Source organism: Archocentrus centrarchus, chromosome 16, assembly GCF_007364275.1.
Source record: "Archocentrus centrarchus isolate MPI-CPG fArcCen1 chromosome 16, fArcCen1, whole genome shotgun sequence".
NCBI lineage: Eukaryota > Metazoa > Chordata > Actinopteri > Cichliformes > Cichlidae > Archocentrus > Archocentrus centrarchus.
In genome coordinates, this window is record NC_044361.1 from 28989442 (window position 1) to 29003316 (window position 13875).

Genomic DNA, 13875 nt, shown 5'->3' on the forward strand with positions numbered 1-13875 from the left:
TATGCAGAATGCACATACAAACCCAAGTGACCGTGACAAGAACAGCAGTAGGCAATGACATATAGTTACAAATGCCTGGCACTGTAATGCATTAGTCAGTGCAGTGTCATGTTTGGTAAAAGTCACCTTTACATGTCAGTTTGTGTGCATTAAGGGCTGCTAGGGTATCAGGCTAACTGCGGACACGAGTGAGGAGCTACTTAGCTTTAATGTGACAGTACAGATCTGCATCCTTATCCTGACAGGATCCTGCATGCACCAGACAAAACATTTTTAGGAAATCTGTATGCACTGCACAGCCCCTAAGCTGTTGTCCGGTGCTTTATCCACTGAGACACTATCAAGGTCAAAATGTCACTGTAAACTTCACTTCTCTATCTCCCAACCAGAACCTTGTACCTCAGGAAAAGCTCCATTGTGTGAAATTCTTTTTTTTCCCCCCTTTTCTTTTTTTTTTTTTTTGGCCAAACATCAGAAGCCCCGAGACCAAAACCCACAAGGGAACACAGAATGATTTACTCATGACTGACTCAAAGGCCAAAACAAAATGGTGCTCACTGGCATTTAACATTCAGGAGAGCATTTTAAATTTACACCATTGTATTTTTCTTCTTTTTTTTTTCCTATGAAGCGTGTTTTTTTTTTTCTTTCTTTTTTTTGTTTTTTAAGTCTGTTTTGCTTAGAGTCTTCCTGTCTGTTGTTTCTATATTCTTTGGCTTGACCTCAGACATAAAGCAAGCAGAAGTTTGTAGAGTTGGAGAAGAAATAGAAGGAGTCTGTAAAATGCTAAACAAAGGATGGCTGCTGCAGAGCTAAGCTGTACAGGGGGCTTGAATAATCAGTTTAATAACATTATCCTGGCTGTGCTCTGTGGCGCATGCACCCGTTAATGGAGTGTCAGTGTTAAACTGCCGCTTTGCCCATTATTAACAACGGCCTACGGTCAACCACACACGATAATAAAAACTGCATAAAACCCAACATAACTTCAACAGACAAGCGTAATGAAATTCTCAGCATTATGAGCACGGTTATGGTAATAAGCGGTGGTGGCGAGGCACAGTGTTAAGGGTTACAAGGCAACAGAGGAGAAAATTAAAAAGATGAAGTTGTAGTCTGCGATGCTTTTTTTGGGGGGGGGGGGGGGGGGGGGGGGGGGGGGGCTGGGTGGAAGACTGAGAAGACTAATCTAGTCTAGTTTAAAATAGAACTTACTTGTAATGGACAACCTTGTCTGCCCTTCCAGCTGATGGGAAAGCTTTCAAGGTTGCTTGCCTATGCGATTAGTCACATTATGAGTCTTACTTTGTGAATGCGAGTCCATACACATGTACACAAACAGACTGAGGGTGAGTTCTGTGGTTACAGGGAGATGGGAATAGAGGCAAGAATGCACACACACACACACAGTACTCTAAAGTAAAGGTCATTGCTTCAAAGTAAGGTCTTTCAGACCGAAGAGGAAGGCTGGTAAACAAGCTGATGCAAGCCCGAGATGGCACTGGATCGAGAGGATGTGCGCCCAAGCAAGCATGCATGTCCGGCTCTTACCATGTTGTCAATACTCCTCACCCCCCTTTAGTGTCTCTTAAATGGAACAAAATCAATGGCACACTGGAGGATGGTAAATAATATTTTTTCTGAAAGCCATTTAATACCACAGAAAATCCCAACTACATTAAATTAAATATTTGAGTGCAATGTGCATGAGAGCTGTCACAGTGAAGAGATTACAATAACCTTCTCAAAGATCCTTTGATCTGGTTCTGCTTTGGGAAACATGAAGGTTGAAAGAGAAACAAATCAACAACGTGAAACCTTGTCCTATCACCCAAATGATTCATTCACAATACACAGCTGAGCAATTATGTGCACAGCCGAAAGAAGAGAACTGAATGCGGCATCTTTACAGCGCTGCGAGTAGAATCCTCATCATCATTTTCTAAGAATGTAGCTCCCCATTTTTCAAGCTACAGCATACATGAAAAGAAAATTGCCCACCTTTTTGTCCAAGATGCATAACTGCAGCATGCATCCACAAGCTAAGCAGCTTAGGCATCTCTAAAGCAATCATTTGCCCTTCAGTTGTTTTTTTTTTTTAAATACCCAGCTTGCTGCTGATTTTGATTGTACTTCCCCCATATAATGTCTCCCAATTTTCCTATTTACTGCTTTATGACATTCTTTATTTTTCTGGCCGCCCTTCCATCCATTCTCCTTCCACCTGCCTATGCAGTCACACCAGAGGCTGTTTGTCTCCGCTGGTGGAGGGTAAGGACTCCACACTTGCTCTGTAGATGGGCTTTTTCTGAGACCGGTCATCACTGGAGAGAGAAAGAAGGGAGAAGAAAGACCTGCATGATTATCAGCACATCGATCTCTCAGTAGGCACTCGAAAAGGTATAAGTGAGGAAATTATAGACTAGAACCGAGCACTGGAGGCGCACCTGGCTGCTGATATGAAAGTACATTATCCTCTCTTTCACTATCTGTATCTCTTTGTACACAGATGCTTGTACACTCAGCACCTGTTTGTAAAGTTTAGCTGTTGTTCCCAGGCCACCACAAACACAGAGAACTCTTGATTGGTTCAGAATCTTATGAAAAATCTGCCTTTTGAAATAGTGTTTTTTTTTTTTTTTTTAACTCTACATGGAAAAGAAGTTAATGGGTAAAGCTGCATTGGGTCACGGTGAACATTAAGGCGCTGTCATCTTCCACGATTAATGGGAGTTCCACTAATTTCCTTATAATTGCTGTAGGCTTCTTTACACTTTTATGCCATACATAGAGTTTGACCCGCTGTCATAAGCCCGAGCTTTTTGCAAGCAGGAAGTGCCTGGAAACACATGGGAGAAGAGGGAGCATAAAAAAAGATCAAGGATCAGGTCAAGTGGGTCAGGGCTTCTGAGATTGAATTTAATATTCATGGCGGTTAATGCCTTTCCAAATAGGCACAAGTCAGCACATATGGAAAGATTTTTTTTCCTTTGTTCTCTTTAAGAACAGTCAGAGAGTGAAGTATACACTAAGGTGCACACTGGCGCACACACACACGCACCTACACAGAGGTGACTGAATGACTGAAATGGGTTCGGTTCACATGAGACCACAACAGACAGTGTGAAATTTTGTAGAGATTGCTACAATCATTTAAAAACGCTATCCTGTGGGTAAAAGGAAGGGGAATGACTAGATAAACGAGCACAAACATTCTCTTGCACTGAAGACACGCAATCCATCAAATTTTAAGCACGCTTTAAGAAGATCAGATCTAAAACAAAATGACAATTTAAGATTAAAAGACACAAACACTCAGTTGTTTCTTACATAGGTCCCTTGCTGGTCTTGGTCTGTTTGGCTCTGCGGCACAGGAACACGATCATGGAGAGGATGAACACGATGAGAGCCACAGCTGCTGCAGAGGTCATCAACATGAGACGGCCATCACTTGTCTCATACCAGTGGGCATCCTCTGTGGGACAGATCAGTCAGACATGAAGGGAAACGTGCATCACAAAGAATGTGGAATCAGCAAAACTATTCACGTTCCGCCTCCGGGCAAAGCTTCTAAAGCAACCTCATGTTTGTTTGTGAAAGAAAAGACTGTGTGCCTGAAGCTCAGAGTGTTACAGCTCTACACGCAGCACAGAGCTTCAAGAAGTCTGCTTGTTGCAATTTTGAAAGAACTGGCTGATCATCCCTGTTATGTGCACAATTTTCCAATTTAAGTATTATGCTTGGGAAAAAAAAGGGGGGGGGGTTCTGTGAACCTGGTCTTTAGATCTGTGGACAAAGTAAACACTGAAAAATTAAGGTTATGGGTATTGAAGGCAGCAACAAAGATGTTTTAGCTGTTCACATATGCAGTGCTTCCTTATGTTAAGAGGATTTTTTTTTTTGTCTGCCAAAGCTTTACAGGTTTGCACTGGGAATGTTTGCTTAGGGTTGGTATAGATTTAAAAACAACAGAAACAGCATGCAGTGTTTTCTCACCCCACTCTCAAAGATGAGCAAACATAATTTTTTTTTTTTTAACATCTTAAATTAGTGTGCTTCAGAGAATGTACTTGATGAACTGTGGAACACAGTGACCAATAAGTCATCTGCAGCAGTGAGTTGCTAACTCTACCATAAAAAATAACATTCATTGGCTTAATTGCATTTTTAGAGATTGCATAATTTCAACTATTGAAACTATAAGGCTTATAAATCCTACTGGATGAGAGAACCGTATTTAAACACCGCAGTGTATTAACACTTTGTAATCATTCACAGATCAGCAATAAAGATGATGAAGACTGATGAGTTTCTGTTAATTGGATTAGCCATAATGTTGTAATGGAATTATTTCTGTGCTTGAAAGCAGCCTTCATGTTTCATAAGGAGAAAAAAAAAAAAAAAGTTAGTTTATCAATCATGCAGATTTAGACAAAGACAAAGTGAGACTGTCTGTCTACAAGCCTCCTCCTGAAAAAATGGGAAGCTGTGTAACATGTGAATAAAAGCAGAATGCAATGACCTGAAAACTAATTGAAAGTGAAATATAATGTTTACTGAAAACATTTCAAGCAAAGAAGTTGGATTTTGTATTGGTTTTGAATTTGGAAAAAACTAAAATCACCAAGTTCGTGTTTATATGCACGGCGCTGCGTTACCTCTTCTGCTAAAACATTCTAGAGGGACCGACTGCTGTTGTTTTTAAAGCAAATGTTTTGTTTTTTTTCCTGGATATGGGATTTCAGCCGAACAACAGTTCAGGGAGACCCAACAGTTCAGGGTCTCCCTGAACTGTTGGGCTTTTAGTTTGATAATGTTCTAAATGTTTTGGGTTTTTTTTGTTTTTGTAATGGATGGCAGGTCTGAGATGCAGGTAGGGCAGTTTAACACCCGGGTACTTTTAGTAGATAGCCATGCTACTGTGATGTGCTGCATGCGGTTTTTCAGTGTCTTGCTTTCCTGAAAACGGTGCCTGGATGGCAGCATGCTTTGCTTCAAAACCATTACATATCTTTCAGGCTTGATGGGTCTTCACAGATGTTAATGTTACCCATGCCATGTGAACAAATGCGCCACTGTGCACTGATAACAAGCTGTTGGAAGATAGACACCCTCTCTACCTTTTAGATTAGGCTTAAAACTTCACTGTTTGATAAAACTTATAGCTAAATCTGGATCAGGTCGGGCCAAACCATCTCTTAGTTCTGCCTCTCTCGGTTCAGGCTGCTGGGGGGAACTTACTGAGCATTTATTCTCCACTCAGTTCTTTCCGCTCCTGATTAGTGCATGTCATTAAATTGTGTCTAGTCTCTTCCATGGTTTTGTCTTTGTCTCTCTGTGTGCTCATTTTTTTTTTTCCCTCTATAACTCTTCTTCCCCCCCCTCACCTCCTAACCGGTCACAGCAGATGAGCCTGCCCCCTCCCTGAGCCTGGTTCTGCCAGAGGTTTCATGTCAAAAGGGAGTTTTTTCTTCCCACAATCATCAAGGGTCCTAACCTAATGGCCATTCACTACTGGATTTCAATTTGCAGCCAAAGTTTCTCTGAATCTTTACTGTTAATTTACCGAGGATGACAAACGTCCAAATTCTTTGCAATTTTATGTTGAGAGCTCCCCCATCGTTGCTTGTGAAAGACTCTTTATACCAAATCATGTTACCTTTTAATTCAATATAAGCTTTAAACTTCAATTTAAAATTTAATTTGCAGATCACTGCCTTCTATTCTCATTTACAGCATCCCAACTTCTTTGCGTACCGAGCTGCACAAAAACTTACAGACACCTTCTGACTCGTCAATTATTATTATGATCACGTAACATAATATAATGTATATGTTATCTGCATGTCAAATACAATGGGACTGTAGATTTAACACTGGGGAAATGGCTCATGTGGATTTATGAATTCTGTATCTCTTCACTAGAGTCCATTTACACACATCACTTGATATTTCAGTCGAAAGGAAAAAAAAAAATCAAAGGTCAGTTAAAGCCATTGCTTCTTATAATTACCCTCTTATCCTTTAAAGTCAATGCAGTTGTACTATTGCCATTTGTTTATGATATTTAAAATGTATTATATCCTCAGGTATGACCCTCCTACATGTTTGACATTTTAGAGGTAATTTCTTTTGGGACTTTGTTACCCTTTTTTACGTGAAGTGTTTTAATAAATGCTTTTACTTCTCTTTGTTGGGGCATTGTGGTCTTTTTCATATTTCCTTGTAATTTCTCTTGCAGATACATTAAAACCTCAAGCCTGCACCGCTTCCCAGAAATTTAAAGCATAAAAGGTTGCAGACTTACGGCTGACAACTTCTCCATATGCTCCCGATGACGTAAAAGCGCCCCAATAGCTGACCTTTCTGGTGACATTTTACTGCGAAAGGGAACTAAAACAAAATATTTTGTTTTGTTTTTAGCTCAGAGGATGCTTAATGTTGGCGGATGGATTTCCCCTCAGTTATGAAGAAAGCCTTAACCAGTTTTCAGAAAGAGGAAATATACAAACTCTCTTAACCCTCAGTGGCCACGGCCGGCCGACGTGATTCTACTGCTGTCAGTGTATTCAGAAAGTTTTTGTACACACTATATTTTAACATATTTTATTCACAGCAACACTTAGCAATAAATTGGGAATAAAAAATGGATATGAGTCAATTAGATATTTTGTGATATTTTACGTTTTTACTCCCGAGTCACCAACACTGGCCTTCATAGTGTGATCACTACAGTATGTACCTCATAATTTTTTCTTTTCATTTTTTCTCTGTATTGAGCTGCTGTAATGCACAAATTTCCCCGTCGTGGGATTATTAAAGTTTTATCTTATCTTATCTTATCTTATCTTAATACCAGTTGTGCAGCATCCACGTTTATTTACTCCAGAGGAGGCTGTAAAACTTTGTGAATGGAATCAGATGCGGGTGGATGAGTCACTGAAGCTCACTTCTGTCCCATGATAGTGATACTGAGATAAGTTGTTGCAGATTTCCAGGACTTTTCTGGTGGTAAGCGCTGCTGTTTTGGCCACTACTGTTAGCTACTGTTACCGAAAATTTCTTTGAGGTGACTCTAATGCTGTTAACGACCCGGACACTTGGTGAAAAAACTCTCATATGATGTGAGAATGCAATCAAACTATTTATCAGAGGGAAAGTGTGATTTTTAGGACGTTCGAGCCTAACATTAGCTGGTAAACCGCTAGCTTTTAACCAGATGTTGCTGATTAGCCAGATCGTTGTTAGCTGTCTGGAGACCAGAGAGTCGCATGTCTGATCTGCTGAAAATCAGTAACTGGGACAACATCGGGTTTTCGTGTTAGAGAGCCCTGAATTCTGTTCAGGAGATGAGGCTTGAGGTGAGGAGGAAGAGGATGAAATGGAGATGTGGGAAATTAAAACTAACTTATAAGTGACACTTTGGAGCAATTTTTTTTAGCTAGATTTAGGTGTTTAGAGTGTTCATCAGATTTTCCCTTCCTTTCAGACTTCTCAGGAATCTGAAGCCTTCTCATGGAATCCTATTTGGGTGTAGAGGGTTAATCAGTACAAGGGACAAAAGTCCTTGTCCAGGTAAATCTTTCCTTACCAGGCAATACAGTAATGCTGATAGTGCGTTTCTTGCTGAGGAACTCCACAGATGGATGCTCAGCTGAGCAAGTATACTGTCCTTCATCCATCGCATTCACTTTTGACAGTTTCAGTGAAGAGGAGGGCAGAATCCAGTCGCTTCCCTAAGAGAGAAAGACATACAATAACCGAATGAAATAACCAGAAAAATAAGTTTTATTTGCCAGAGAGCACAAGAAAAATTGAGAACAGACAATGCTATGTGACAAAGAGGATAGAAACAAACAGCGAAGGAGGAGAGGAGAAAAGGGAAAAAGGGTGTTTTTTTTTTGGTGGATTTGTGAAAGGATGGAAAACAAGAGGAAGTGAAATCTAGATTGGAAGAAACAGACGGTGTAGCAGTGGGACAGAAAGACAGAAACATCAGCGGGGGTTCGGCCCTCAGAGAGCAGCCTCAAAAAGTCCCAAATAAAGCGCATTTACCTGAGCGGTAATCCCAATGAATGAACACACATTGACACAAGTCAATAACCCAGATAACACCATCATCCGCAAAGAATGATGCTGCAACAACACACTGTTAGCACAACACATAATGAGATGGCAAGGGAGTAGGATGGATTGTTGACACAGAAATAGCAGCACTATTATAAGATAGAGCCCAACATTGGAGGAAATAAATAATAGGCCAAACACAAGGATTGAAAAAACAAACGAATGTGGAGGAGAGTTTAAAAAAGAAAACAAACAAACAAACAAAAAAACAAAAAAAACATTACACCATGCAAATGATTTGGCTCCTGGGAGCTACAGTTCCTGCCAAGAAAGTCCATTTCAATTTGAATGGATCTGAATTAAGAGGATTTCCCATAAAGGCCAGGTCTGGCCAAAGCAGCATTTTGTATGCAAATCCACTGGCTCCCAAAGCAGTGGCCTGTTTCTGCCTCTGTCCTGCTGTCATTACCGGGGGCCAATGTGCCCACGGCGGCTGTCTGTCAAACTGTGCCGTTCTAATGTCACTTTCTACCCCACATCCATTTCTGTCAAACATACAGTGGACTTGCAGTCAAAATTCACACACACACACACACGCTCACAAAAACCTGAGATGAATGTTTTGTCATGTCTTATTATTTCTTTGAATGTGTAATTCCTGTTTTTCCTAATGGTCTCATGTGATTTATGTAATAGGGGCACAAATGGATGAATCACGAGTGCATACAGTACCAAGCACTGTCACTTACACTGATCATAATTAATAATCTTCAGCAGACAGTGTTGTATATTAAATAATCACAAAAAAAAAAACCCTAAAGTATTACATATGATCATGCGGAGGACAAACAGTATTAGCAGCATAAAATGTCCACTGAATTGGATTTGGACTTGTAAGCTCATTTAAAACCCGGATTAGCAGTGACCCTTTAACAAGCATATTAACCCTAAGCCAACTTATCAAGAGGAATAACAAAAGGGGAAACTTGGCAAGTATTTCTGCCTGTCCCAAGATGTCTTAATAGTTGCATAGCTTCATTACACTTCTTACGTAGTGGTGGCAGTAGCTGCAATTTTGACAGCACCTTGAAAGCATAATGCAATTTTCTCACTGCAAGGATTCAGCGTATCTCCTGACTCGTCAACTTATTCTTGGACTCCATGCCAGTTGTCAGTATGGCATTTTACACTGCGATGTCTTAATTTCCCTTGGGCGAGCGTTTCTTCGCTCAGCAAAGAGCCCAGTTGAATAATTCAATGCCGGTTAACCAAACACTAAAAAAAATCATTAGAAATCTATCCGCATAATTGTTTTCAGGTTGACTGGCTCTTGTCTAGACCTCATTAAACTATTAATCCTCTGTAAGTGGGCAAGCTGCAATCCCCAGCGAGTGGTGTGCCCAAGCCAACCGGTCACTTAAATACAGAGCACTTCTTCTATGAAGGGGATGGAAAGACCACGGGCAAGGGGAAACAAGTGGCTTGACAAAAATCAGAGAGTGAAACAGAAATGGAGGCGAGAAAATTCAGAGAGCGCTTGAACAAAGGCAAGAAGCCAGTAGAGACCGGGTGAGAATGGAAGAAGACGGGACAAAAAAAAAAAATGAGGTCAAATTGAGAGCGGAGAGAGGAGAGAGGGATTGGGGGAGAGAATGACAGGTTTCCAAAAGCGTAATGAGAGCACTGCCACTGTGCTCGTCCCCGAGGCTTTCTCACCTCTTTGTACCAGTAGTAGTTCGGCTCTTCAGATGAACTGGCAGAGCATTTCACCAACACGTCGTCTCCGAGTCGCACCTTCAGCTCATGCGGGACACCCAGGTAGCCGGTGTAGCCTTCCCTGGACAGTGACAGCTCTCCCATATCTAAAACGCAGTGGGAACGAGAAGGCGTGATCGGGCTTTAATGAAGCAGGGAATTTAATGTACGCTTTAACAACTTTTGCAAGCTCTCAGGCCGTGAAGGAACATATGTTTGCGGTGGCAGCAGCTGGTAAACACTCAGATCTTTTAAGCATACTTGAGCATAGATGCTCAAGTATGAATGCCTCCCAGTGGTATAGACTGTACCAAGCGGTCAATAATAATGATAATAGGCTTCATCTTATTGAAGTCTTTAGAGAGGCAATGTTGTGAATAATGGCTCATTTTCGCTTCCATCTCAATAGATGGCCCACGTCCATCCAGCTCTTGGCATCTGTCCTCCTCTGTCTCCTTCAGTCCTATACTCCATTCTAATCTTTTCCTCATATTGATTACCCCTGTGAGGCTGAGGAGCCTATCAAACAACATTATGGTCGATTCAACGGCCACTGAGAAGATAGAGGGCACTGAAAATCTGACTAGCTATGCCACGAATGACATTTCATGAAACTATGCATTGAAAGCTGATACTTTAAAACTCGAGCCGCACCGGCGGGACACATCTCTGTTTGTCTGAAGCGACTAAAAAAAAAGTAAATAAAATAAAAAGATAAAAACAGCTGTAGTCAATCTTTCATAGGTAAGAGTACATATTTGCATTGGAGCTTCACTTTTTGTTGTTTTTGTTGTGCAACCTCTGCAGAGCCATTGTATAGATATGTCTATTAATATTTAATATGTTTTTCTATCCCTCACTGTGAAGAGAGCTGTGTCCACAGTGTCTGAAAGATTGTCTTTACCTCCCGCTGAGTGGAAAATATGACGGAAATTGGTTTCACAGTCTCTCTGTTCAATCACTTTCGACTGTTTACCGGTGTATATTTTGGTGTTTTATCTTTCTTTCTTTGTTAGCAACAGTAGTAATCCCAAATATGCCGCTGGTTCGTGTATTGAAAGTGAACCTCGACAATACCAGCGCATTACTTTCTACTGGCATATTTATCTAGATTTTCACAGACGTCTGTCCGACTTTTCTGCAGCACACGCACCCACCCACACCCACACACCCACACACCACCATAAAGATCTAAGGTTTAATTATTTGTCAAAAGGAAAACACCGCATGACAGAGTCATTGTTCCTCACAGCTCCCACCCACACCACCCCAGACACTCACAATGCACTTTGAAGTACAGGGGCTCCGAGGAGTTGTTCGGCTCTGTCACATTTTCGGAATCGGACACGCAGCGGAAGGGCCCCTCATAGTACCGTCCTGTACGGGGAATAGACAGGACTAGACTGTCTGCAGTCTGGTAGGTCCTCATTGAATTGTAGCAATAAAATCTCTCCGTAACTGAATGCCAGCTCTGCATGTACTGTTAAAGAGAAAGAAGGAAGTAAGAAGAAAAAGAGAATTTTATTTTCATATTTACTTTTCAGTAATGGAAATGCTCTGCTGCAAATTGCAGTAGCTTGCATAAGCTTACAAACATTGATAATCTATGTTTACACGACAGTAATAACATCTGTATGGGTTCATTTTTTTTTTTAAGTCACAGGTCTGTGTTGGTGTGGACCACTATCAAATCCAAGAGTAAAAGCTGTGTAGTGATTGACATTACAGTCAATACAATAATCACATTAACTTTAGGAATAAGAGTAGATCATTACAGCGAGCTGTTACAAATAAGACTTGTGACATGGCACTCTTTTCTCCTTTCTCACCTTGGAGAAGACCTCGAAGTGGACCTGGCTGATGTTGTGGTCGGCGTCTGTGTATCGACACTCAAGTGTGATCATCTGTCCCTCCACAACTGGCTCAGGTGGCCCTTTAATGACCAAAGTTGCTGCAGGTAGACAGACATAGCAGATGCAGGTTACTGATTAAGTGAGATGTTGCTAACCTGCACTGGGGTGGTGGTTGTATGTCCCGAGCATTGCTTTCAAAACAGCTTCTCCTCTTTCTTCAGATTTTATTTCAAGCTCCCAGAAAAACCTTGCAGTGCTCATAAAGACACCACGTGACCAACAGGTTCTTCCACTTTACAGACACTGTTGATAACAGAGACGGAGTCTTTTTCACTTCAGGCAAGAAGTGCTGCATAACATGGTTTACATAAAATAAAAATAAATAAATTCCACACGAGCTGAATGTGAGGCTGGCCTCAGCACACAGTACATAAAACATTTAACTGCTCTTATCGTGAGTCTCTCGATAATTCTGCCAGCGTTTCCTGTTTCACTCTGTGTCTCGTAACCACCAGGGAAAACCCATCAGTGTGACAGAAGAGAAAACAAAGCCTTTCCTCAAGAGAACAGATCAACTAAGAGACACACAGACAAGCAGACAAACAGGCGAGCAGACACCACGCGAAGCCCAGGGGCTTCAGCTGTATGAATATATTTATGAAAAAAAAAAAGGACCAGAACCGCACTGAAAGATTAAACAAATATCTCATTACTGACGAGCAAATAATATTGAGCTCTTTCAGAAGATTGCATAAAAGTCCGTGAGGAATGTAAAATATATTTACCATAACTGCCATGAATCAGGGCGACCAGTGCAGCAAGTAGAAGTGTTTTCATGGCTGTGGGAAAACAGTGTGTGAGCACAAGTATCTGAGAAGACGTCGTGGGCTCCTGCGCACTTTCTAAACTGAAATGAAAGTTTGCTCAGTGTTTATGTGCGGCAGGGTGTAGGTGTGGCTTTCGTCTTTGAGTGTTTTTCAGGAAGTGCGTTCAAAAAAAAAAAGGGAAAAAAAAAAATTGTAAAAACCAGAAAGCATAAAAAAAAAAAAACCCACACACACACACACAAAACAAAAACTAAACAACCAGCCACATCGAGCTCATGTGGCCAACAACAAACGGCTTAGTGAGTCGTATCATATGCGCTGATAGGTATACACCAAAAACACCGTAAACGCAGGAGTCGCTGCTGCCGCTCCAATAATTAAATCCACTCGCGGCGCGTCACTTGTCTCTTAGGGGGCTGGAGCGTGTCACGTCTGAACTCGTTAAGGTCAACTGTTTTTCTGAAGAAGTTCACCTGAATGTGAAAGCAGTCGTGACATGTTACCGCAGAGCGGTGCAATTTCCAAGCCGTGCTCTGTGAAACCGGGGAAGCAAAAACATTTTACGCTTCATTTTCTCTGACCTTTGATTGATTAGCTGTTAACCGGAGCCGAACCGCAGATTTTGTGGCTGGGCCTCAGATGCGCTGACCTACACGCGCTTGAGTCACCTGAAAGTGGAGACAGCTCGTTAAAAACAATGTATGACAACTGAGCAAAGAAAGGCTACATGTCAAAAACCCATAAAATGTTATTTGCACTTGTGTGTTGTTATGTCTCTAGTAGAATAAATTGGATAAACATAAAAATCCATTTTCCCTAAAAGCGCCCTGAGGGGGTGATTGGTAATTCATTATCGTTGCCATTTCACTGCAAATGTTGTCAAACACTTAATGGCTTGAGGTTTTAAACGCAGTATTTTTTATTTTATTTTATTTTATTTTATTTATGTATTTTTATTTGCGACAGGGACCTTTATAGACCGCTCTGTAAATGTGCAGTGGACTTTCATGGGGTTTTGTTATGTCGTGGGTAATATTTCGTGAATTACTGTGTATTATTATTTGTTCAGTGTGAATAAATAAATAAATTTAAAAAAATCTGTTTTTGTTAAATTTTTGGCCTTGAAACAACATATTTGGAGCAGATTTAGACCACCCACTGCACCAGGAGTTTAGGCTGCTTCCTTCTAGACGCAGTGCCAAGATGTAGGACAAATAGATTGAGGGAAACTTTTGTCCCAGCAGTGATTAGGTTTTGTTGTGATTTTATGTATGTTCTTATGGTATAACTGTTTTTAAAATTTCTGTACTACTGGCTGTGGAAATAATTCCACTTAGGGGACAATCAAGGTCTTCGAATTGAATTGAATTGAA

General features: G+C 41.0%; 1 protein-coding gene across 1 annotated transcript; it reads right to left on the bottom strand.

Annotated features, from left to right (window-relative positions):
• Positions 1–1817: 1817 nt before the first annotated feature.
• Positions 1818–12617, bottom strand: LOC115794377 (uncharacterized). The gene is made up of 7 exons (XM_030749856.1): positions 12461–12617; positions 11652–11773; positions 11104–11302; positions 9784–9929; positions 7592–7736; positions 3331–3475; positions 1818–2324 (listed from the first exon to the last, which is right to left on the bottom strand). Exons 1-7 carry the CDS (start codon positions 12510–12512, stop codon positions 2237–2239), a joined length of 897 nt encoding a protein of 298 aa, XP_030605716.1. The 5' UTR covers positions 12513–12617; the 3' UTR covers positions 1818–2236.
• Positions 12618–13875: the final 1258 nt, after the last annotated feature.

Coding starts and splice junctions, on each gene's coding strand:
- LOC115794377 (XM_030749856.1), bottom strand. CDS start 12,512: ATGAAAACACTTCTACTTGCTGCACTGGTCGCCCTGATTCATGGCAGT. Junction 11,303..11,651: donor ACTTCGAGGTCTTCTCCAAG/GTGAGAAAGGAG, acceptor TCTCTTTAACAG/TACATGCAGAGCTGGCATTC. Junction 2,325..3,330: donor AAGACCAGCAAGGGACCTAT/GTAAGAAACAAC, acceptor TTCTCTCTCCAG/TGATGACCGGTCTCAGAAAA.